The following is a 25,106-nucleotide window of genomic DNA, read 5'->3' on the forward strand; positions in this document are numbered from 1 at the left end:
CTCTACTCAATGATACTTGGAAAAAAAGAAACAAAGAAAAAATTACAGACTTCTTAGAATTTAATGAAAATAGAGGCACAACATACCCAAACTTATGGGACACAATGAAAGTAGTATAAAGAGAAAAACTCATAGCTCCGAGTGCCTCCAAAAAGAAACTGGAGACAACATACATTAGCAGCTTAAGAGCACACCTGAAAGTTCTAGAACAAAAAGAAGCAAATACACCCAAGAAAAGTAGACAGCAGAAAATAGTCAAACTCAGAGCTGGTATCAATCAAATAGAAACAAAAATAACTATACAAAGACTCAACAAACCCAGGAGCTGGTTCTTTAACAAAAATGACAAGATAGATAAACCTTTAGCCAGACGAGACAGAAGATACAGAGACAGTATCCAAATTAACAAAATCAGAAATGAAAAGGGAGACATAAAAACAGAAAGTGAGAAAATGAAAAAAATTATCAGATCCTACTACAAAAGCATTTACTCAACAAAACTGGAAAATCTGGAAGAAATGGATAATTTTCTAGACAGATATCAGGTACCAAAGTTAAAGCAGGAACAGGTAAACCATCTAAACAACGCCATAACCCCTAAAGAGATAGAAGCAGTCAGGACCAGATGGGTCTAATGCAGAATTCTGAGACCTTCAAAGAAGACCTAATACCAATATTCTTCAAACTATTCCACAAAATAGAAACAAAAAGAACTTTACCCAATTAGTTCATTGAAGCCACAACTACACTTATACCTAAACCACACAAAGACCCTATAAAGAAAGAGAACTTTAGATCAATTTCCCTCAGGAATATCAATACAAAAATACTCAATAAAATTCTCGTAGGCTTCATCCCAGGGATGCATGGATGGTTCAATACATGGAAATACATCAACTTGTAATCCACTATATAAACAAACTCAAAGAAAAAAACCACATGATTATTTCATTAGATGCTGAGAAAGCATTTGACAAAATTCAACACCCCTTCATGATAAAAGTCTTAGAAAGATCAGGAATTCAAGGCCCATACCTAAACATAATAAAAGCAAACCAGTAGCCAACATCAAACTAAACGGAGAGAAAGTGAAAGCAATCCCACTAAAATCAGAGACTAGACAAGGCTGCCCACTCTCCCTACCTATTTAATATAGTACTTGAAGTCCTAGCCAGAGCAATCAGACAACAAAAGGAGGTCAAAAGGATGCAAATTAGAAAGGAAGAAGTCAAAATATCACTATTTGCAGATGATATGACAGTATACTTAAGTGACCCCAAAAGTTCCACCAGAGAACTACTTAACCTGATAAACAACCTCAGCAAAGTGGCTGGGTATAAAATTAACTCAAACAAATCAATAGCCTTCCTCAACTCAAAGTATAAACAGGCTAAGAAAGAAATTAGGGAAATGACACCCTTGACAATAGTCACAAATAATATAAAATACCTTGGTGTGACTCTAACCAAGCAAGTGAAAGATCTGTATGACAAGAACTTCAAATCTCTGAAGAAAGAAATTGAAGAAGATCTCAGAAGATGGAAAGACCTCCCATGCTCATGGACTGGCAGGATTACTATCGTACAAATAGTCATCATGCTTAAAGCAATCTACAGATTCTATGAAATCCCATAAAAATTCCAACTCAAGTCTTCATAGAGTTAGAAAGATAAATTTGCAAATTCACTTGGAATAACAAAAACCCAGGATAGGAAAACTATCCTTGACAATAAAAGAACTTCTGGGGAAATCACCATCCTTGACCTCAAGCTGTATTACAGAGCAATTGTGATTTAAAAAAAAAAAAAAAACTGCATGGTATTGGTACAGAGACAGACAGGTAGATCAATGAAATAGAACTGAAGACCCAGAAATGAATCCACCTATGCTCACTTGATCTTTTGACAAAGGAGCTAAAACTATCCAGTGGGAGGAAAAACAGCATTTTCAACAAACGGTGATTGTTCAACTGGCAGTCAGCATGTAGAAGAATGCAAAATGGTCCATTCTTATTTCATTATACAAAGCTCAAGTCCAAGTGGATCAAGGACCTCCACATAAAACCAGATACACTGAAACTAATAGGAGAAAAAGTGGGGAAGAGTCTCAAATATATAGGCACAGGGGAAAATTTCCTGAACAAAACACCAATGGCTTATATTCTAAGATCAAGAATTGACAAATGGCATCTCATAAAATTGCAAAACTTCTGTAAGGCAAAGGACACTGTCAATAGGACAAAATGGCAACCAACAGATTGGAAAAAATCTTTACCAATCCTACATCTGAAAGAGGGCTAGTATCTAATTCATAAAAAGAAGTCAAGAAGGTAGACTCCAGAGAACCAAATAACCCTATTTAAAAATGGGGTACAGAGCTAAAGAAAGAATTCTCAACTGAGGAATACTGAATGGCTGAGAAGCACCTAAAGAAATGTTCTACATCCTTAGTCATCAGGGAAATGGAAATCAAAACAACCCTGAGATTCCACCTCACACCCAGTCAGAATGGCTAAGATAATAAACTCAGATGACAACAGATGCTGGTGAGGATGTAGAGAAAGAGAACCCTCCTCCATTGTTGATGGGATTGCAAACTGGTACAACAACTCTGGAAATCAGTCTGGAGATTCCTCAGAAAATTGGACATAGTGGTACCTGAGGACCCAGCTCTACCACTACTGGGCATACATCCAAAAGTAGGAAGGTCCAACATATAACAAAGACACATGCTCCATGTTCATAACAGCCTTATTTGTAATAGCCAGAAGCTGGAAAGAACCCAAATATCCTTCTACAGAGGAATGGATACAGAAAATGTGGTACATCTACACAATGGATTACTACTCAGCTATTAAAAACAATGACTTCATAAAATTCTTAGGCAAATGGATGGAACTAGAAAATATCATCCTGGGTGAAGTAACCCAATCACAAAAGTAAATATATGGTATGCACTCACATCTAAGAGGATATTAGCCAAAAGCTTGGAATACCTAAGATATAATTCACAGACCACAGGTAGCTCAAGAAGAAGAAAGACCAAACTGTGGATGCATTAATCCTTCTTCGGAGGGGGAACAAAATTCTTAGAAGAGAGGAACAAACAGTGGAGCAGACTACAGGAAAGGTCATGGAGAGACTGCCCCACCTGGGGATCCATCCCATATTCAGCACCAAAGACCCCCACCCCAGAGCTCCCAGGGACTAAACCACCAACCAAAGAGTACACATGAAGAGACCCATGGCTCCAGCCACATATGCAGCAGAGGATGGCATTGTCCAGCATCAATAGCAGGAAAAGCCCTTGATCCAAGGAAGGTTCGTTTCTCCAGTGTAGGGGAATGCCAGGGTGGTGATGTGGAGTGGGAGCACCCTCATAGATCAGGGGGAGCGGTATGAAGAGGGGGGAACCAGGAAAGAGGATAATGTTTGATATGTAAATACATAAACTATCCAATAAAAAAAGGAGTGCAGAAATAAAGTGTGGAGTGAATTTAAAAAAAAAGACACAAGCCATTATGAAGCCAATTTTAGAAAGTGGGGGCCAAAAGTAACCAAAGCAAACCTGAATGGTTCAAATGCTGCAGTTCTCTAGGATCCATACATACCTGGGGATCCCGGATTGTTAGGAATGAGTACTACTCCCCTACAATTCCTTTTGTCTGCCCAGGCTAAGATGGATTTCTATTGCTTACAACCAAGAGGCTCCTGCCCAATATACTTAGGTTCTAACAAATGAGTTTGTTTCACATTTGACATGGGACAATGGGACAGAATTGGCTTACATAAAAATGTCAATTCCATATACTTCAAGGAAAGACTAACACAGCTGATCATAATGATGTATGTCTGTAATCTCAGTACTGTGAAGGCATAGACAGGAGGGTCTCTGTGAGTTTAAGGACAGCAAGTTTCAGGGCAGCAAGGACTGTATAGGGAGACCTTGCCTCTAAAGAAAATAAATAAATAAATACATACATACATACATACATACATACATACATACATACATACATAAAGCTAGGTGTAACAGTGTACATCTGTCACCTCTAAAGAAAATAAATAAATAAAAATAAAGCTAGGTGTAACAGTGTACATCTGTCACCTCTAAAGAAAAGAAAGAAAGAAAGAAAGAAAGAAAGAAAGAAAGAAAGAAAGAAAGAAAGAAAGAAAGAAAGAAAGAAAGCAAGCTAGCTAGGTGTAACAGTGTACATCTGTCATTCCAGTGCTGGAGCAGGAAGCGGGAGCAGGATGGGGGGCCAAGTCTGGAGTTCATCGGCCAACAACCCTAACTAAATCAGTGAGATCCAGGCTCAGTAAGAGAGAGAAAGATTGAGGACACCTGAGGTCTACTTCATACACACACACACACACACACACACACACACACACACACACACACACACACACACAGAGCACCTATAGCCCACATAGACAAAGACATGACAATGCACACCTACCAACTCACAAAACGAAACTAATCCCTAATGATACATAAAAGGAATAAAATTATCAGAAATTGGGCTGGAGAGATGGCTCAGCGGTTAAGAGCACTGGCTGCTCTTCCAGAGGTCCTGAGTTCAAATCCCAGCAACCACATGTTGGCTCACAACCATCTGTAATGAGATCTGATGCCCTTTTCTGGTGTGTCTGAAGACAGCTACAGTGTACTTAATAAATAAATCTTAAAAAAAAAAAAACAAAACTGGCCAGTGGACCCAAGAGGGCATGACTGGCTGAAATCCAAAAAAAAAAAAAAATATATCAGAAATTAGCAAATAGCCCAGAAAATAAAATGTAAATGAATGCAAGATACATTCTTTCCCACCCATGCCCTCCCTGTCAGTGCCTAGTCAAGGCCATCCCTGCCTGCACAAGAAGACGACCAAGGGAAAACACACACCAGCCACAGGAAGTAGAGGGCTAGGGTGACTTGCAGAGGGGCTGACCAGATCATGTTAATATACGTGGCCAAGTCCATGAAGCGCTGGGCATCCACGGACATGAGGTTGACAATCTCTCCAACTGTGGACGATTTTCTAGCTGAATTGGTGATCACAAGAGCCTGTGGGATTCAGGAGAGAGGAAGAGGTGAGCCTACAAAATGAAGACAAAGGGTCATGGACTCTCCCCAGACCCTGGACAAGACTCTGGACAGTAGTCCAGTAAGTGCGTATCATTTCTCCACCCTGAGTTCTTCCAGGCACTTTCTAAACCATGACCTTGTACACTTCATATGTAGGCATGCCACATGAGGGTTCTTAATCAGCAGGTCTGTGCTTAAGCTAGGATTCTGGATTTCTAAGCAGCTCAAGGTTATGACCATGCTGTTGGCCTCAGATCCTAACACAAGGTTCTTGACCTTATTACCCTGACACTAGGAATCAAATCATGTTTTGTTTGGCCAGTCTGCATAACTGACTATAAGACAGTCCTTAGCATCTACCCAGAAAATGCCCTCATCCCAAGCTGTGACACCTAAAGTGTCTTGAGGTGTCAGGGGCCTTTAAAATATCCCTATGCCTCTGAGCACGACAACCTTGACTTCAAGGTCCCCCTGGTCTGGGTACTGCCTACATACCAGGACTCGAGCTAACAGATGAATGCAATGTGTAATCAGCCATGAGAAGCACTAGGAGAACTGCCTCTCTTGCCAGCCTGTGAGCACCATGGCACTATGGCTAGGACATGAGTGGGCCAGGAGATCACTAGGTCCCTTTAAGGTACCTGTTTTCTAATGAGAGAAAGAAAGTATGGATTTGAGCAGATGAAAAGGATCTGGAAAGAGCTGAAAATGGAGAAAACTTGATCAGAAAATACTGTATGAAAAAAAGCTATTTTCAATAAAAATTAAAATTATGGGAAAAAAAACTTAACAACAATGACAACCAAAAAGCAGGACTATGGCCCAAGCTCTGTGGGACAGTCCCTGCCAATCCTGTGCACCTCCAGCATGGTAAAAGAAATAAAAAAATGCAAAGCTTGTCTGCCTCCACTCAAGAAGCATACTGTTCAGGGCTGGAGAGATGGCTCAGCGGTTAAGAGCACTGACTACTCTTCCACAGGTCCTGAGTTCAATTCCCAGCAACCACATGGTGGCTCACAACCATCTGTAATGAGACCTGGTGCCCTCTTCTGGTGTGTCTGAAGATAGCTATGTGTACTTATAGAAATAACAATTAATAAAAAAACATTAAAAAAAAAAAAAGAAGCAGCATACTTTCAGTTCAAATGTGGGTGAAAGTGAAGGCAAATCCACAGTGTGGAAATAAAACATTTAACATAGACTGCTTTGCTTTAGAAAATAAAAATAAAAACCATGCACATGTATGAATATGTACATGCAGACAAATGCATCCACAGTGCACATGTGTAGTCCTAGCCTCCCAACTGTTTGAGACAGGGTCTCCTCACTACTGTATCCAAGGCTACCTGGCTTGGGAGCTTCTAGGGACTCTCCTTTCTCACTGCTCAGTGTATTTTGTGTACACATGCACTACCTTGCCAACCTTACCTGGTCCTGGAGATCGAAACTCAGGTTGTCAAGCTTGCGCTTTACCTAGTTAGCCATCTCCCCAGGCTCTGAACTTGGATTTCTATCCATGACTTCATCAAAGAGTGCCAAGCTGTCTAAGAACCTTTGCTACCCATACACAGGTAGCACGTGGACTCACTGATATCCCACGCATGAGCCACCGAGAGCCATTTTATTAAGAGACTTTTATGAGGTCTATCTTTGGCCCCATGCTCGCTCCCCACAGCCCCCATCCTTTCTTTGCTGAGGATGCTGGGCTGGAAATCTCCACAGGTCCTGGAGAGCCCCAGCCTAGCTATCCCTGGATTCTGGGGTCACAGGATTAGGTGTGGTGCCTGGCCTACCTTGCGGTAAACAGCACCCACCACAGCAGTCTTGATGCGCATGCCGGTGACGAAGCAGATATGAAAGTACTGGTGGAGTGCCAGTGTCTGCAGACAGGCACTGACAAACAGCAGTGCTGTGTACAAGTAGCCCTGCCAGTCAGGGGCCTCCCTGTCATTCACGAAGTTGATAATCAATCTGTGGGGATGGGAGGGAGATTTGAGTGTGATACATACAGCAAGGGCAAGTACTTGCAAGACAACATAGTGATTTCCACCTGAGCCACCCATCAGACAACACTTTACCTTATAGGGTGATATAACTGCCAGGTACCAGATTCTTACAACAGGGACCTCTGCCTTGGGTTCACCATACTGATAGTTATGTCTCCCCACCAGCACATCACTCAAAGGTAATCAAATAGAGCACACTGAGACCAAGGTGACAGAAAGATGGCAGAAGCCCCCTTGCTGCCTTCTTGGTTTCCAGTTGCAGATACTCATGAGATCTACCTGCATCCTTGTTCTAGACAGGCCCATATCCTCCTAACTTTGGATTCGAGAAGCTTCTGTGACTTGCAATCAAAGTGGCTACAACTCAGATAGTAACTAAGCAAAGACAGGGAAGATGAAGGTAAGGGGTAGGTAACAATCCTGATCCCACATATGACAGGACCACCCAAGAAGTTACAGGGAAGCAGGTAGTCAGGCAAGAGTTCTTACTCCAAGATCTCAGGGCCAGCAAACATCATCAGGTCATGAAGGGCCTTGTACAGGAAGCTCATGAGGAAGTAGGGCCCAAAGGTCTTGTACAACACCTTGAACAGAGAGGGGTCCCGGTCCTTGTGGGATGACTTGACAATCAGTGCCTCCACTTCCTCATTCACATCCAACTGAGAACTTCCCTTAGGCTTGGTGGGATCTTTGGGAGGGGCATACACAATCCGTACAGGCTGCCTATAATGAGAGGAGGGTAAAGCAGTTATCCAGTCTACCAGAGGCAGCCCACAGTCAATAGAGTAAAGAAGAGCAGAACCCAAGACATGTCACCATACAGTCAAGCTTAATGCAGTGAGTATGACCCTGGACTTGGGAGCTGTGGGTTGAGATTCTCCCTGGACCATCTTCTGGCTACAGCTGTAGGAATACTAAAGCTAGTTCCTCTTTTGCAGGGCTCATAGTAAGCCAGGTGTGGTGGAAGAAGACTGCAGTTCCAGTGCTGGGGAAGCTGGGAAAAATAAGTCACAAATCGGAGGCAACAATGAGTGACATAAGGTGGAAGTCCCAACTCCCTCATACAGATGTGCAGAATGAGAGCCTGGTGCAGAGCAGCAGCCCCAAGCTCAGCTACAGACACACAGTCCTGAGAGACTGTAACTGAAAGCCAGGGCAGCATGGTGGCCCCAAGCACCTCTACAGACTCACAAGCTCTATCAGAAGCTCGGCTGGCTGCTTCACATCACAGAAAACGATGGCTCAGTTCTAAAATCTGAAATGGGAATTAGAGACCCAGATAAGCTAGAGCCATACTGAAAGAGAAGATGAAGCTGACAGATGTCAAGACAGAAACAAGAAATCCACACAGATATCAGTCTGGGCCCACAATTAAAGGTCCAGAAACAAGATGATTTCTGTAAAAAACTGGTGATAGGCCAGGCAAAGTGGCGCAGGCCTGCAGTCTTAGCACTTGAGAAGTAAGGCAGGAGGACTGACAAGAGTTGAAAATGACCCTGGGCTACATACAGAGGAAGGCCTTCTCTAAAATTAAACAAAACAAACCAAAATAGTAATAGGAAACCTGATAGCCACATGCAAAGAACAAGCTGGACCATGATGCCACATTATGTATAAAAATCAGACTTTTTATTTATGTGTGTTTGCATCTGCCTACATGAGTTTATGCACTCTGTGAGTGCGGGTATTTGTGAAAGCCAGAAATGAGTGTTGGATCCCCAGGAACCAAAGTTACAGGTGGTTGTGAGCTACCTGATGTGCTGCTGGGAGCTGAACCCTGGTCCTCTACACTAGCAGTATGACCTCTTCTCCCTGGAGTCATCTCTCCAACTCCAAAGAAATACACTTAGAGTGGAGCCAACTGCTACATGCAGAAGCTAAGAACTAGCTGAGCAGATTTGCACATACTTAACATCCCAGCACTTAGCAGATGAAGGCAGGAGAATCTTGAAATTCAAGGTCATCCTCAGCTATGTAGGGAAAGAAAATAGCAGCCTAGGTAGGGTTATGTGCCAAAACTTTATCTCAAGGGTAAAACAAAATAAAAATAACCACCACCTCCACCACAACCACAAAACAAACCAGCATGACTCCACAAGTTTTCAAGCAGACTTGTTTCATAAACCTGAATCACAATGACTCAGCCCAGTGACCATCCTACTATATAGTGTTGTAGTTCTGTCCTGTCCTACGTAGGACAGTCCTGAATAAAGACAATTACCCCACCAGACATCCACACCACTAAAATACTAACCTGGAGTCACCTAGCTACAGACACAAGTTTATACAAATTGTGTTCTTTCACATGTAAGTACTCCCTCTTATCCATAAATACTATTGGTTCTGTTTTCTTAAAAATACCTATGATAAAAGTTTAACCTACAAGTCAAACATCAGTTTTTAAAAAAAGGAAACACTTATAATATACTGTAGCAAAATGACACAATATGAGTGTGTTCTCTTACTCTCAAAACAACTTCTACTCTCCTCACCCTTCTTGTGATCCTCAGAGACAGTGGATTAAAGCAACAAGAGGCCTGTGTACTACTTTAGGCTACCACTTAAGGCTTACTTGCACGAAGAATCTGGGTTTTTTAATTTATTTTATGTATATGAGTGCTCTATCTGCATGTAAACCTACATGCCAGAAGAGGGCATGAGATCACATTATAGATGTCACAAGCCAACATGTGGTTGCTGGGAATTGAACTCAGAATCCCTGTAAGAACAGCCAGTGCTCTTACCTCCTGAGCCATGTCTCCAAGATCATGGCTGAACAGTCCACTAGCAGGTAAGTAGTATACCCAGTGTGGACACAGCAGACAAAAGAATTTTGTCACCTCCGATCACAGAATATGATGGAACAAGAATAATGTGTAATTTACAACTTAGTAATGAAATTATAAATTTAATATTTCCAGATCATGTTTGATCACAAGTAACTAAAACTATAGATATGGGAAGAAGACCATACCTCACTCTTTTAAACCAATACCTTTTAGAGCAATTAATAGCTACTTCATTTTCTTTTACACTACCCATTTTTAGATGGCCATTCTTTACAAATTTGTACCTGGTAAGGTTACTCTGCTCCCCCTTTGCTTAATGTTGTAACTTCTAAACCACCAGCAACAACAACAACAACAAAAACAACCTTACAATGGCTGACAAATGAGCTATTACAGTCAACTATGACAGGGAAAGGGAGCAAAAAGGAACAACTTCTGGTACCCAAACTTCCTAAAAGAATGCTTTTCATTATCAGAACATGGAACACCAGTGGTCTTTAAATAAGATCAAAGCAGAGTTAAGGACTCGCTCATCTGTTCTTTAATTAAAAAAAAAAAATGTTTACCTAAAGAATTAGGAGACAAGGTCATTGTTTATTCAAGAATGGGCCAACTGACAGGAAGATAACATCCTCTAGATGACAAGGATGGCCATCAAGCCTAGATGTAGAAACCAACCCCCTTCTATAAGAACTTTTTGAGCCAGAGTTCCCCAAGATAGAGCTGGCAGGCCAGTAGGTCTTCTCTCTTCTCAAGATTATCAACTCTTGAGTAAACCTGGAGCCCTATGAGTTGTCCAAGATCAGTACTGGGAACCAATCTTAAGTCAGTCTGGAAGAGCGTCAGGCACTTTAATTGCTGAGCCATCTCTCCAGCCCTGGTTTTCTTTAAATTAGATATACTGGGACATTGCCGGTACATCCTCCAGTGGTGTTGTTCAAGTCCCTTTGGACATCAAATACTAGGAGGACAACTATCTGTCTACTTTTTCACTTAGCATAATAACTTTGTGTCTCCTCCCTCAGCTCTGAGCAGTAATTCCAACTTCTACTTATATTCTACCAGGCGTTTGGATTTGATTCTGTCTTGGGCTATCACAAACAAGGCAAGCCTTTTAGAACCTAAGCTTCCAGTTCTCTAGGGCATCTGCCTGGGAACAGAATGACAAGTAAGTGACTACTTAATTTAAAAACAAAGCAAAAACACTATCAAATTCTTTTTCACAGCCACCGAATCACTTGATATACATGCCAACTGGAAACACGAACTAAAATGTCCTCACCATAAGAGGAGCACAGGCTGAGGAGACCACAAAGTATTATCACAAACTGTCTTAGTCATGCTTCCCATCACTGCTATAATACCAGAACCAAAAGGCAAGTTGGAGATGAAATGGTTTATTTGGCTTATACTTCCTTCCACATTGCTATTCATCACTGAAGGGAGTCAGGAAAGAAAATCAAAATGGGGAAGGAACCTGGAGGTAGGAGCTGATGGAGAAGCCATGAAGGAGCACTGCTTACTACCTTGCTTCTCATTGTTTGCTCAGCTTGCCTTCTTACAAAACTCAGAACCACCAGACCAGGGATGGCACCACTCACCATGGGCTGGGCCCTTTTCCACTGATCATTAATTGAGAAAATACCTTACAGCTGGATCTCAAAGAGGGATTTTCCCAAATGTGGCTCCTTCCTCTCTAATGACTCCAATGTGTGTCAAGTTGACACACAAAACCAGCCAGTACACAAGCCAACAGCATACTGGGCCAGACACAAAGATAGGCTCAGAGCCAATGAGATGGCTCAATGGGTAAAGACACCCACTATCCACCCTGACAACCTGAGTTCAGTCTTGAACCCACAGGGTAGAGGGTGAAAATCAACTCCCATAAGTTGTCCTATGATCTCCCTTATGCACATGCTATGGCAATGAACACTCACAATTTATACATACAAGTATAAATATATTTAAAAATGAGACTACTACTAGTGGTTGTCATTGAACAGAATTCTCACCACACCACTGCCCTGCATAGAATCTGCCTTTGACCTCCTACTATGCCTTCAATGTAACTCTCTAGCCTAGTCTAGGGCCCCTGCAAAGACATCTCATAGTCTCAGTCATTTGCCCAAGCCTCAGTTGTCCCTCTAACTTGAAGGCCTTGTCCCAGGGTATGTACATGGTTCACTCCCTCCTTTGAGTGAATGTTTTTGTATGCCACCTTCTTACAGGAGCAATCCCTGAATATTCTTCTAAAACAATGCCCTATGTCACTGTGCCCTTTACTCCCTCTGATCTTACTATAAAACCAAACAATCCAAGATGCAAGGCATTTGCCTGCTTTGTCCCAATGCCTGAACCCAGGTCCAGAGCTCAGCACCAAAGCAGCCAGGACACTGAGGCCTTGGCCTCAGGTGGCACACCAGGGTTCAAGTTCCATGCCTAACATGTTCAACAAAAAGCATTCAACCGCAGCAAGAACATTCAGAGGATATTCAAGACACCAAACAGATGCTCAGAGAGGAAAAAGTTAAAGACTGACTGAGCAGGGCAAGGCTGAGGACTGTAACCAGAAGAATCAACTCCAGCTTGGCAGATAGCCTCCTCTCTCCTTTTGGAGAGCTAAAGACATAACTTGCTGACAGTACAGGAGGGAACTGTTGGGAGCTCCCTATGGTGTTAAACACTTCCACTCCCCATCTGAGAGAAGAGGAACTGCAGCCTAGGGAGGGAGTGCAGTTTCCTTAGAACCAGAACCAGAATCAGCCAGGGTGGCTAAAGATAGGTAACAGATCAGCCTAGGCTACGTCTGCCCTGCCTGGAAGAACACAGAAATTTGACACTCACTTCCTCGACTTAACACATTCCTTCTTCCAGTTATTCACCAGCACAGGTACCACTTCTTCTGACGTGTCCTCTTTATTCAATGACCAGAGGTCACTGCTCTTCAGGGGCTGGCGGTAGCCCTGCACCATCATCCTGGAAGCAAAACACAAAGGGAGACACAATGAGCATTGAAAGAAGAATCTATGGCCCTCCCCTCACACACCTGCTATTGCTGTCTAGCCATGACTAGAAAAATCTGAGACTACATGGACATGAAGGCATATTAATTAGCTAATTCTACTAGGTCTTTTAGGGAAACAAAACAGACACATCTTGACAAACAGGTGCACACTGTATTTAGAAAGAAATATCTAGGTATTTCTGTTTTCAAATGTGACTTGTAAATTTTATATTTAATTATTTTATTTTCAAACATGGCTTCATGGAGGCCAGATTGGCCCCAAACTCTCTATGTAGCCAAGGTTGACCTTCGACCTCTGATCTTCCTGCTTCCTATGAAAATTCTAGATGTTTGTTGGTGGTGATGTGTATCTTCCTCATGCGTTTCCTATGACATGCATATATGACTTTGCTACAATGTTGCCAGTTTGTATCTGTGTTGGAAAAGTTTTGTCTTCGGGGGGCATGATATCTTCTTCCTTGTCATCATTCCTTAAGCAGTACAGCATGGTAGCTATTCATGCACCATCTAGACATGATTCAAAAGATGAGGCAGATCTGGTTAAATGCAAGTGCTACTCTGCTTTATATGAAGACTGAACATCAATCAGTGTAGTATCTGTAGGGTCCTGGAACCAAGCCAGATGGGATGCCATACTAAATAGTTACAAATCCCTTCCATCAAAAGGCAAGCCTAGAGCCTAGGCATGCCTGCTAAAGCCTATGCCAGAAGCTAAGGGTGCTCACTGCCTGTGGCTTAATCACTCAAGCATTCATAACATTGAAGGCCAGTTATTGACCTTAAGATATAACTTGCAGACAGTGCAGGAGGAAGTTAAAGGAAGCTGAGCACCATGGAAGCACTCATGCAGCCCCTACATTCATGTCCCCACTCTCTACCCCATCCGGAAGTCCAGCCTTACCCTGTAATCCACCAAAAAGTGATCCTGGAAAGAAAAGAGGCACTCGATTCTGGACATGGATTCTAGGAGACAAAAGACACAGGGGAGAGGGGAGAAGGGTAATCCAAACTTAACTTTCCACATCTGGGAGAGCTAGGCATAGTTGACCATTCTTCCTACAAAGGATCATGTCCCACATCCTCACATCTCTGCATCCCACATGAACTGCTCTCCTGAGCCTCAGAGCTCATCCCTCCATCTTCACCCAACAAATGCTTGAGTACCTACTGTATGCAAGCACACTACAACACACTATCAACCCATCTTCATAGCAACGCCATAATCTTTAGTTAACATTGGCCCCACAACATTCACCCATTCAACAAGTATTTCATGAGCACCTACTGTCGGTATTCTGTCTAAGTTCCACCCCCACAGTTACCTGGCAACAGCCAAATATGCATCCTGACTCACTATAAAAGGGGCTGCTTGCCCTCATTCTCTTCTCTTCTCTTGCTCTTGTTCTCTTGCCTCTTGCTCCTGCCCTCTTGCCCTCTTCCCCTTTGTTCCTTCTCTCCCCATTCCCTTCCCCCACCCCTTCACATGCTCATGGCCTGTTCTATGCTTCTTCTCTCATTAAACCTTTCCACGTGGAACAATGTTGGCTTGGTGTGGTCTGTCCGAACGTGAGCAGAGATTTCTATCCCAACATCTAGTATATGCTGGGCACTATAAAGTACTATGGATTTTCCCTTCCTACATTCCCACCTCAACCTTGCAAGGTGGTGTTATTCTTCTCCCCACTTTATAAACCCACTTATTGAGCACATTTTTAATAAGCATCTACTATGCACCAAGCACTCTTTATGAAGAGGTATATACTTTTGTGTTGCATTGCTGGCAATCAAGTTCAGGACCTTGCACATGCTAGGCTAGTGTTCCTCACTGATCTTCACTCCCAGCCTAGCTTTGCTATTTTATGACTTATGGACTCTGTGCTATGTCCTGAGCATTTACTATGTGTCAGGAAACATACACCAATATGAACAGAGATAACCCATGTACCTTGTGGTATGCTGTTACCCTGTTCTATACACTATATAAATGACCAGTTCATCTCCAAGACCACCCTACAAGGCAGGGTTAAGTGTCACCCCATTTTGCAATTAAATGAGAACAGAGGTTAAAAAAGAAACTGTCTGAGCTTCTATATTTAAAAGTGGCAGGATGTGTGAGACAAATAGTCAGGGCTCTTGAGACAGACAATCAACAATGACTATACAAACACTAGAAACAATGTAAAACTTAACTGGAACCAGCGCCTAAATGTAGGTGGATATGACCACGGAGTTCACATAAGGCAGCACAGGTTGGTTCATGAGGCTCAGAGAGAGCCTCTCTATGGAAGGCCAATCCATCATTTGAAGAATAAATGGAAGACAACTATAGCAACAGGAAAAGCAAGACATTCCTCACATAAAGCAATGTGCTGAGCGCCCAGGAATGTGGAGAAGCATGGCAGACCCAGGGACCCAAAAGGGACATAAGTCTACAGCAGAACACTTGCCTTGACTGTGGAGAGCCCTGGGCTCAACATCCGGCAAGAGATCTGGCAATCTATAAAGGAGGCTGTAGAGTCTATACTAAAGGTCAGATTAGAAATGTTGGGATTCTTACAGGCAACTCTAGGAGCCATAGAGATTTTGAACCAGCTATCAAAGAATCTCTTTACCAGAGGCAGAAGGCCAACTTGACAAAATTTGGGAAATTTCCAGCACAGAGCTCAAGCATTTAACATGGGCACATTGAGCTCTCAATTCCAAAATGGCCTCTATGAAGGAACAAGAGTTGAGAGAAGGCAATCAGAGAGCAGAAGAGACAGCCTACTCTAATCATGAGTTTCCCATCCAGTCTGTTGATACTGTTTCATTCCTATAGTTCCAGAAGAAGCTGGTTTAGGGAGCAGAATCAGAGTATCAAAGTTTATTTCTGTTTGAAAACAAATTACTGGGCAAGAAACAAACAAGGTAATGCCAGAACACTCGGTTAAACCGCAGAGCCAGTAGGTCCAAAGGTGAGTGAACATGCTCAAAGCTCTAGAAGCAGTCAGAAGGGGCCCTGGCTGGGAAAAGGTGAGCTAGAAAAGCAGTGTTCCAAACCACATCACACTATGTGTCATACACAAATTTATATGGATGTTAAAAAGACAGGGACACAAGCCATTGTTCTGTTACACAGATTAAATGAAAAGAGATAAGAATTTCATTTCCCTTTTCTAAACAAACCCCACATCACGGCAGTCAAAGAGAGAAGCTGCAGCTAATAAGTAAAGCAATAAGCCCACCTAATGACAGGATGGTTCATTTTGCACCTACAATGGCTTGCTGCAATGTTTGATGACATGAAAAGGATTGTTATGAGTGATATTTGGCCAAATAATGGCTCTATTTTTTTAACCCTTATCTCTCCAATATTATTACTGAGTAAATATGCAAGGGTACTCTGTTGTCTTTACAACTTTTTGCAAGCAGAACTGTCTTAAAACAAAGTCACAAGCCAGGCATGGCTTTCCACACTGCAATCCCATAAAACTAAAACAAGAAAACTGCTGTGAGATAAAAGCCAGCCTGGGCTATATACATCTTTTTGTTTTTAATTAAGTCATTAAAAAAAGAAACAACAACAACAAAAATAATAAAAAAAAAAAAAAAACAGGGGTTGGGGGATGCTTGCCTAGCATGCAGGAAGCTCTGGGTTCATTAATAAAACTCGGAGCAGTGGTGAATGCTTGCAACTCCAGCACTCTAAGAGCAAGAGGTGTGTGGGGGGGTGTTTGTCAGAAATTCAAGGTCATCCTCAGCAGCTACAAAGTGACCAGAGCAGTATAGACAGGACATCCTGTCTCAAAAAAAACAGGACAGGAAGAAAATTCATCTGCCTAGGCAATACATAGGAAAGTGTTTGCCCAGCTTTCTTAGGGATAAAATCTATAGTAACTCACTATACCACAACAGAGTTTACATAAATGTAAAGCTGCCACTATGCAGACTAGAGAGCTCTTGAGAAATAGTAAGTCTGCTGCTCATCAGATTCCCCCAGGAAACATGTGCCCAGAGCAGTTGTTCCCTCCTCACCCTAGTGGAGGCCTAACAAGCTGAGGCAGATGGCTTCAGTCTGGGTTCAGATCACAGTCCTGTAGGGTTCTAGGTAAGTAACTCCAGTATTATATCTCAGCACCTCAGTACTCATACCCAGAAAGTCAGAGGCCTCAAAGGATCCTCCAATGCCAAAAGAACTACATGAGGCCCATAGGGCTATGTTTAAAACATGGATTTCCCTAGCTAAGGCCACACCATCCCTCCTGAAGTAGAGATCTCAACCTTGTTGGCCCATCAAGGCAAAAGACTAAGATGTTTGCTGGCTGGAGAGGGAAACTCTTAGATAAAGCTCATAGACTTGCTTCTATGCCAGGATGAAGGTCAATGCTGGAGATGGGGCTGGAAGGGAGATGACAAGGTCCCTGACCCTATGAAGATGCCTCCCTGGGAAAAACAGACAATAAAAATACCAAAATGAAGGTAGTAGCTAGGTGTGGCCTGCCATCCCAACACTCAGGAGGTGAAGGCAAAGAATCAGAGGCTCAGAGTCACCCTTAAGTACATAATTAGTTGGAGGCCAGATGTGGCCTCAAAAAAAGAAAAAGCAAGGCTTCAGAGTTGGAGCACTTGTTCTTACAGAGGAGCCAAGGTTCTGTTTCTAGCACCCACATGGTGGTTCACAACCTTCCCAAACTTCAGTTCTAAAGGATCTGATTCTTCTAACCTCCAGGTACCAGATATACACATAATGGCCATATATACATGCAAGCAAAACACAAGAAATAAAATTATCTAAAACAGCTATAAAAATTAAAGAAGGGAGGGAGAAGAGGAAAAGAAGTGGGAGGAAGTAATAAGGAGCAGTGTCAAGACATCAGCAGAGAAACACTCTTGCCTAACCATGACAAAAGAGGGCCAACTCCAAACACACCCCACAGCATATGGTAGAGCAGGGATTGAATATGAAGCAGTGGGTGGTCTGGGTCCCCGTGCTTAGGAGGGAAGGTCTGAGCCTTGGGTTTATTTAAAACCTGTGGGATGTCAGGTAACTTTCTTAGAGGTGACTAAATGAGATAAACCAAGAAAGTTACCTACAACAGGGCCCCGAGCAGACTAAAACATAAACCATGCTACCCCAAGAATTGGGCCTGGTACTTTTTACATCAGAGATGATGAACTAGGGATTGCAAGCTGGCTGCTTGTAAATAAAATTTTTTTGGAACACATCCTGAAGCTGCTACAGGGTTAAGGAAAGAAAAAACCAGAATGGAAAGAAACCACATAGTAGTTCACAGCAAACCCTTAGTATTATGAATAGATAGACAGACAGACAGACAATAGATAAATGCATGAATGGTTGGATGGACAGATGGAGAGATAGAGATAGAGATAGAGATAGATAGACAGAGAGATAGACAGGTGTCTGATCATAGTTCCTCAAACCTCAAGCCTTAAGACATGCTGAGTATACAATTAGGCCTCCAAGGACAGTGGCGAACCAACGTGTTAGAACAAAAATCCACTAAAAATTGAAGTTTTTCAGCCTGAGAAAGCTTTATTTTCTAAGTGAAAGAGGGCTCAGCGCCATGTTGAGTCATGTGATGGCCCAAATGTGGGAACCTTAAACAAAGGAACAGAGGAGGGGTCTGCTCACAGACTCTAGGTCCCCTGCTTCCTTAGTAGATGTTGGTTAGGATATGGTTTATTTAAAAAGCTAGTTTATTTGCTTTTAGAATACTTATATACAGAGTTTGTCCGAATTGCATGGGGAATTTCACCCACAATTCATAACTAGGTAGAAATAAACAGAAGTCTGTAGCACCAGGCACAGTGCATGACAGACATATATTACAGAAGTTGCTAGTTACTGGAGGTCTAAGGCTACAGGTAGAGATCTTAACAGACAGATGGTATAAAGATATAATGCTCTAATAAGTCTTACAGGATACTCATATTCTTTCTAACATGGAATTTTGGGTTAAAGTAGTGGTTTCATAAGTTGCTTACTTCTTATTGGTATTGGAATTGATAGGAGGTGTATAATTTGTTTTATGAATTATTTCGCTAAAGGCCATATGGCTCGACGATGCCAGCTAGCAAGGATTTGTGGTTACTTTTGATATTTACCACAACAGAAAGCTTAAGTGGGCTCCACAGGAATTTTGGGTTAATTTCTGAAATGACAAATTACAAAAGCCTAAAAAGGCTCATACACTATTGTTTAGTTCACTTCTTTTTAAATTTTACTTCTGTTTTAGTTTTCATAATGGGTGCGATTTGAGACTTGTTCTATTATTCCTCTGGGAGAGAGTACAAGATACAAGCTTTTCTGGTTACAGACTACAGAACACAGTATTTTGGGAGAAAGGTTGTGTCTTTGTGTTTTTAAAAAGGGTGATTAAGCTCTGGACACATTCCAGGGTCACATGGATCAGATTTGATAGAGGAGACCACCTGAAAAACTAGATTCAAGAGAATCAAACAGAAAGTTATCTAGATGATGCTGAAACTTTTGTCTTGGATTCCTGATCGCAAAAACTTTCAGCTGGGTCCAGTCAAGGCACACATCCGGCTGCAACATTCACTCCATTTTCCTTACCCCGGACCCCCAAGGATATCTCAACACTCACATACAGCTTGAAGAAGTTACTGAAGAGTCGTCGCCCCAATTTCCTGGATTTTAGAGGGCTGAAGGTGGTTATCCTAAGGTTGTTTTTAGGAGAATTTAGAAATGATCATACTTTAATGGGGAGGATTAGCTAGAATGATTTGTATAGCCATAATCTCATTTGGTATCTAAGATAAAGTCATATCCTTACATTGGTATAGAACTTATTTGTTACAAAAATTTAAAAGTACAAGGTTTGGACCCAGTCCTTCTACTGATGCCATTACAAACTTCTGAGCTGATTAAAATAGGAATTAGGGGCCAAATAGCAAATTCATGGCTCCTAGTTCACCATTAGAGTCTTTTTAAAATATTCTTGTTAGAAATGTCTGAGGATAGTTAATAGACAACAGTCCAGATCACCTTATATAGATAGATGGTTTTCAAAACATCAGAAATCCACAAAATATGACATTTAAAATTATTTATCTTTTGTTGAGACATATCTGCTAACAGTTCCCCTTTGGCAGATTTAAGGAAGAAATGGAACAACATCTCTACCTCTGGATGAGGTAATACTTTGTGGCTAGGCAGCCACTGGGCAGAAACTGCCTAATTCACCTACAGACTAATACTGTCCAAAAAGGGACACTTTATGCAGAATAATTGATTGATAATCTGTGCCGAGCCAGAATTATCAGCCCTTCAAGATTTCTGCACGTCAAGAGTCTGTCAGTGGATCCTGGGCCAAACTGAAGACTCTTGTGCTCATGTTGCTAACAGAGGACTGTGCTAGTGGAGATTTGTCTCCACGACCTGTCTCAGTTCTGGAAGCCATGTTAGGTTTCCTATGTTTATAGATAATTGGTCATTCTCAGATTTCTGATGGGGTGAAGACTGATTATAGTCTCATAACCGACTCAGGGTGTTTAACTTTGAAAATACATATTTAATTTGATAGTTATTGGATAGTATACAAGCTAGCAGGGATATAACATAGATTTTAAGCCTTTCTTAAGCTGGAATAGATAACTAAATGTTCTGTTTAACTGGTAAAATGTTGATAAATTTCAAAATGAGAATAATAGTGCTCAGCTTATATTTGAGAGAAAAGTGTGTAGATTGATGTCATTATGCAGGTGAAGGCAGGTACAGGATAGAACAAGGCCTGTCATTGGATGAGAAGGAAGGATGAGCGGGAGAAAAGTTTTAGAAGTGGAGGAGACAGAGAAAGGGAGGGAGCAGCCAAGAGAACATGGCGGCGGATGTTAAGATTTCTCTCTGTACATTTACAGCTTGTTAGGACTATTCTTAAGGGATAAATATGTACAGGATTGTGTGTGTCTAAATGAACAAATTATATCTTATCTAGGTGGATGCTTTATATCCTTATCAATTGGTTGTAAGTTAACTGTGTGGATGTATTATACATTGAGTACTTAACATATAAATCTGGTTGTTGGGTTACAGTCTGTTGAGTGATTTCACTGGGTTGTTGGGAGTGTGAGCAGAGTCCATGACAAGAAGCCGTGCTAGGCTATAGAATGCTTGGGGCTAGCTTAGCGTGGGGCCATGCTAGCACGGCCCTCAGAATGCAATGTGTACATCAGCCGTGGTAACAACCCGCCAAGAGAACAGTGTGTGAAAGCAGCTGACAGAGGAGCAGCTAGAGTGTGCAGATCCGCGCAGAGTGGGAACTCACTGGAACCCTTTCTGCCCTTTTTTAATTATACCACAACAACTGTCTATCATTGAAGTTCCCAGAAAAAGCCACACCTGTATTAAAGATGCTTCTTGCCTACCTGATTAGCACCTGATAATTGTGGAAAGCTAGAATGGTGCAGATCTAGATAAAAATTGTCTTGAGCCACCTTTAGCCCCCTTAGTAGCCAGTCATTGCCTACTTGTGTGTCCACATAGCAGCATTCTGGTAATCACGTGAAACATTTTAGGGTATATCAACAAAGCAGCAGCATCCACTAAGCCCAAAGCTAAGACTTTCAATACATGGGGTCCCACAAATGACTTGAAAAGTACCTTGATTTATGACTCTCTTTTGTTCTGAAACTTTTACCATGTTAGACCATGGTACTTGAAGCATCCATGTTCCTGGGCCAGCGTCACTCATATTTGGCTACAGAATAAAACTCCTACTAAAGTGAGAGGGATTTTGTTTGCTTTTTGGTTGTTTTTTTTTTTTTTCAACAATATCTCCAGTCTTCCCTCAGCCTTGACTTCAATATAGAGGGGAGGTGGCTCTTGGGGCTGTCATAAGCACAGGTCCAGCTCAATAAGACCCTCAAGTTTATGGAGACAAAGTCTCACTCTAGGCACTCAAACTGAGTGAGTTCCTAACACTAGGAGAGACCCACCAGCAAACACAACAGGTCATGTTGGTAAGCAAGACATTGCTATTTCTCTCTGCATCCTCCAAAAGCTTCATCTACTTCCGGGCCTCCTCCCTCCTCTAGATCCAATCAGGGACACTTAGATTAACTGAAGCTATAGCCCAAGGGCTCCCCTACAAGGACATAGAAGGAAATCTATCGACTTGGAAGCTGGTTTCTGGAAGCATCTAACATGGGAGGGCTTCTGTGATAGCAAAGCTAACTGGAGCTATCTATGGTCTAACTCAATTTTCTGCCCAATGTGCTCAGACTAAAAGACTGAAGTAAGAGGTATATGGGCAGCAGCCAAGCAGTTTAGAGTGATGGTTCTCCAACGTGGCCCCAGCAGCAGCAGCAAATTTTGTAGAGATAAAAGGTTCTAGCCATGCCCTGCCCTATGCTATCAAGAAGGTTGGCAGTAGGGACAATGGTCTACACTCTAACAAGCTCTAGGTATAGATTCTCTCCTGTACTCCACTTTGTCCCTCTGTGTTTTGACCTATAAATCAGGAGACTTCATATACATTCTGCTGGGTTTGTTGTACAGGCTAAATGAACTGTGCACTGCTATGCCTATGACTGGTTTAAACAATGCAAAGGTCCAATAATGAGACTTTTCCAGATGTCTTCTGGCACCTGTGTTAACTGGCAATTTGCAGGCCTGCCAGACAACAGCTGCTCAAAACACCTCCTGTGTTTTGAGAGCATACACCTAGATCTGTTTCCCAAGCCCTTTTCCTGTGAACCTTCCATTTTCTAAGCCTGTACCAAACCCCTTAGTGTACATACGTCCTCACTCTGGCTATTTGGCCATCTGTGACATCTTTCTGAGTGCCACCAACCTCCCTAAGTCCTATGTAGTCTTCTTTTAGCCCAAAGGGTCCCCCAAAACACATCCAAATAGAAGGTAACACTATCGATGTTTTCACAACTCCCACTACAATGAAATTAAACGTCCATGATACAGTATTAGAGCTGGGACTGTTTGGTGAAAGCTAGCGTAGCATACACCAAGCGCCTCATAAACCAAGCATAGTGGTACATGCCTGTAATTCCAGCACTCGGGAAGTAGAGAAAGGAGGATCAGAAATACAAGGTTGTTTCTACTACAAAAGGAGTTGTCAGCCTGGACTACATGAGAATTTGTCTCGAAGGAAAAAAATCATATATGTATACACACACACACATACATATATATATGTATATATTTCTGTTCTTGATCACGTGTATACTGTACTCAGTTCCTAGTAGCCTCCTCTCCCCGACTCTTATCATTAATTCCTGGGACGGAGCCTTCTGACAGAGTCAAGCTGAAGTGTCCCAGAAACACAAATAAGTTCCATCACACATCTGGAACTTTGCACATAGTATGTCTCCTAGGAGCCCCTCCCATTAAAACACACAAAGTGAACATAAGCACAAAACTTTCTCACTTAGCAGCAGCCTTTCTGTTATTCCTGGCACTCAGGGACCATTAGCCCTGACTGTCCATTCTGCAACACACACACACACACACACACACACACACACACATGCCCCTTCCATCTCACCTCAAGGACAGAGGTCAAGGTTGATTCATCTTTAGCCTAGCTTTGGGGGGTGGAGGACTGGAGGACAGACAGACAGACAGCGCTGCTCAATTCCTTAAAACCCAAAGCAGAAGGAAGGTGGCAAGAAAGATGAAGTTTGGAACACTCTGAGCAAGGTTCAGTATTTAGCCTCTGGAGTGGAGTAGGTAGCCATGAAGAAAGGAAACTTTGTAGGATCTTAGTGACATACTGTATCATCACAGGACTTGAGTCATTTACTAAGACACCTAAGCCCAGTGTGGTGGCACATACCTGTAATCCAAGTGCTCAGGAAGCAGATACAGGAGGATCTCAAGTTCAAGGGCAGCCTGGGACCCTATCTCAGAAACAAAACAAAACTTACCAAGTAAGGAATGATAGGACATACCTCTGATTCCAATACTGGGAAAATTGATGCAAGAGGATGACGACTCCAAAGCTGTCTAGACTGCATAGCTAGATGGCTGCACAGCAAGATGACTGGGTAAAGGTACTGCCAAGTCTGACTTGGATCCCCAAGAACTCACACAATGGAAGGACTCTTGGAGGATGTCCTCTGACCTCTAAGAACACACTGTGGCACACACAGGTGGCCACACACACTAAAAGTAAGTTAAAGTGTTTAAAAAAGAAAAAGAGGGCTGGAGAGATGGCTCAGCGGTTAAGAGCACCTGACTGCTCTTCCAGAGGTCATGAGTTCAATTCCCAGCAACCACATAGTGGCTCACAACCATCTGTAAAGAGATCTGATGCCCTCTTCTGGTGTATCTGAAGACAGCTACAGTGTACTCATATATAATAAATAAAAAAGAAAAGAAAAAGAAAGGAAGGGAAGGAAGACCCAGACAGAAAAGTGCTTGCTTCTAAGCATGAGGACACGTGACAGACTGTATCTTTCAAAGACAGCCAGGATGACATCTCACGTCCTATATACAGTTCTTCCAGCTAAGGCAGGAAGAGAGGATCAGATATTTGTGACTGAGTATGAAGGTTAAATTCAAAACCAGTAACAGAACTGCTCTGGACCACCCAAGGAGTGTACGAGCCTCCAACACCCAGAACCAATCACTGACAACAGCCATAGTACAGCCCATCCCTTCAGAGACTGCTCCCTTCTTCCCTTTTACAATAAAAAGGCCCTGGACCTGGAAAAGGGTGCTCCAGAAACACATGCTTACTTAAGCCAGCAGCTGCCTGTGGAGGGCACTTACACTTCCCTTTTCAGTTCTAATAAAGATACACTTTTCACTGCTACCATCCTGTTTTCTGATCTTTGTTCTGTGTGCCAGCTGTAGGCATTATCTCTAAGGGATGATAAGTTTCCCCTGACCATTGCTTTAATCCTGACTACAACGCACACTGCTAAGTTTCTAGCAGCGCTGTACCATACATCAGAGGCCTTACAAATATCTGCTACGGACACAAGAGGACACAGGTGGACTTAGAGCCTCAGGGTCAACCCAACTCCAAAAATAGGTTCCTCTTTGGCATAAATTAGGTATAAATTATATTGTGATAACACAACTTCTCTGAGCCCCAATATTTCCTATTGAATATTTTATTTATTTACATTCCTGGTTCTCCTCCAGAAACCCCCTATCCCATCCTCCCTCCCCCTGCTTCAATGAGGGTACTTCCCCCACCCACCCACCCA

At 42.3% G+C, this 25,106-nt stretch overlaps 1 protein-coding gene across 14 annotated transcripts in view; it reads right to left on the reverse strand.

Moving 5' to 3' along the window:
* Positions 1-25,106, reverse strand: part of Abcc1 (ATP binding cassette subfamily C member 1) — a 140,391-nt gene that overhangs the window by 65,786 nt on the left and 49,499 nt on the right. For all 14 annotated transcript variants that reach the window (XR_010055129.1, XM_063268401.1, XM_063268404.1 and 11 more), the window contains 5 exons: positions 13,813-13,874; positions 12,731-12,862; positions 7,584-7,817; positions 6,882-7,059; positions 4,906-5,067 (listed from right to left, as the gene is read on the reverse strand). Coding sequence is in view for 13 of the 14 variants with exons in the window: in XM_063268401.1 (XP_063124471.1) it covers positions 4,906-5,067; positions 6,882-7,059; positions 7,584-7,817; positions 12,731-12,862; positions 13,813-13,874 (768 nt within the window). In the remaining variant the exon portion in view is untranslated. The remainder of the gene's footprint in view (positions 1-4,905; positions 5,068-6,881; positions 7,060-7,583; positions 7,818-12,730; positions 12,863-13,812; positions 13,875-25,106) is intronic.

This window comes from Rattus norvegicus, chromosome 10 (genome assembly GCF_036323735.1).
Source record: "Rattus norvegicus strain BN/NHsdMcwi chromosome 10, GRCr8, whole genome shotgun sequence".
Classification (NCBI taxonomy): Eukaryota; Metazoa; Chordata; class Mammalia; order Rodentia; family Muridae; genus Rattus; species Rattus norvegicus.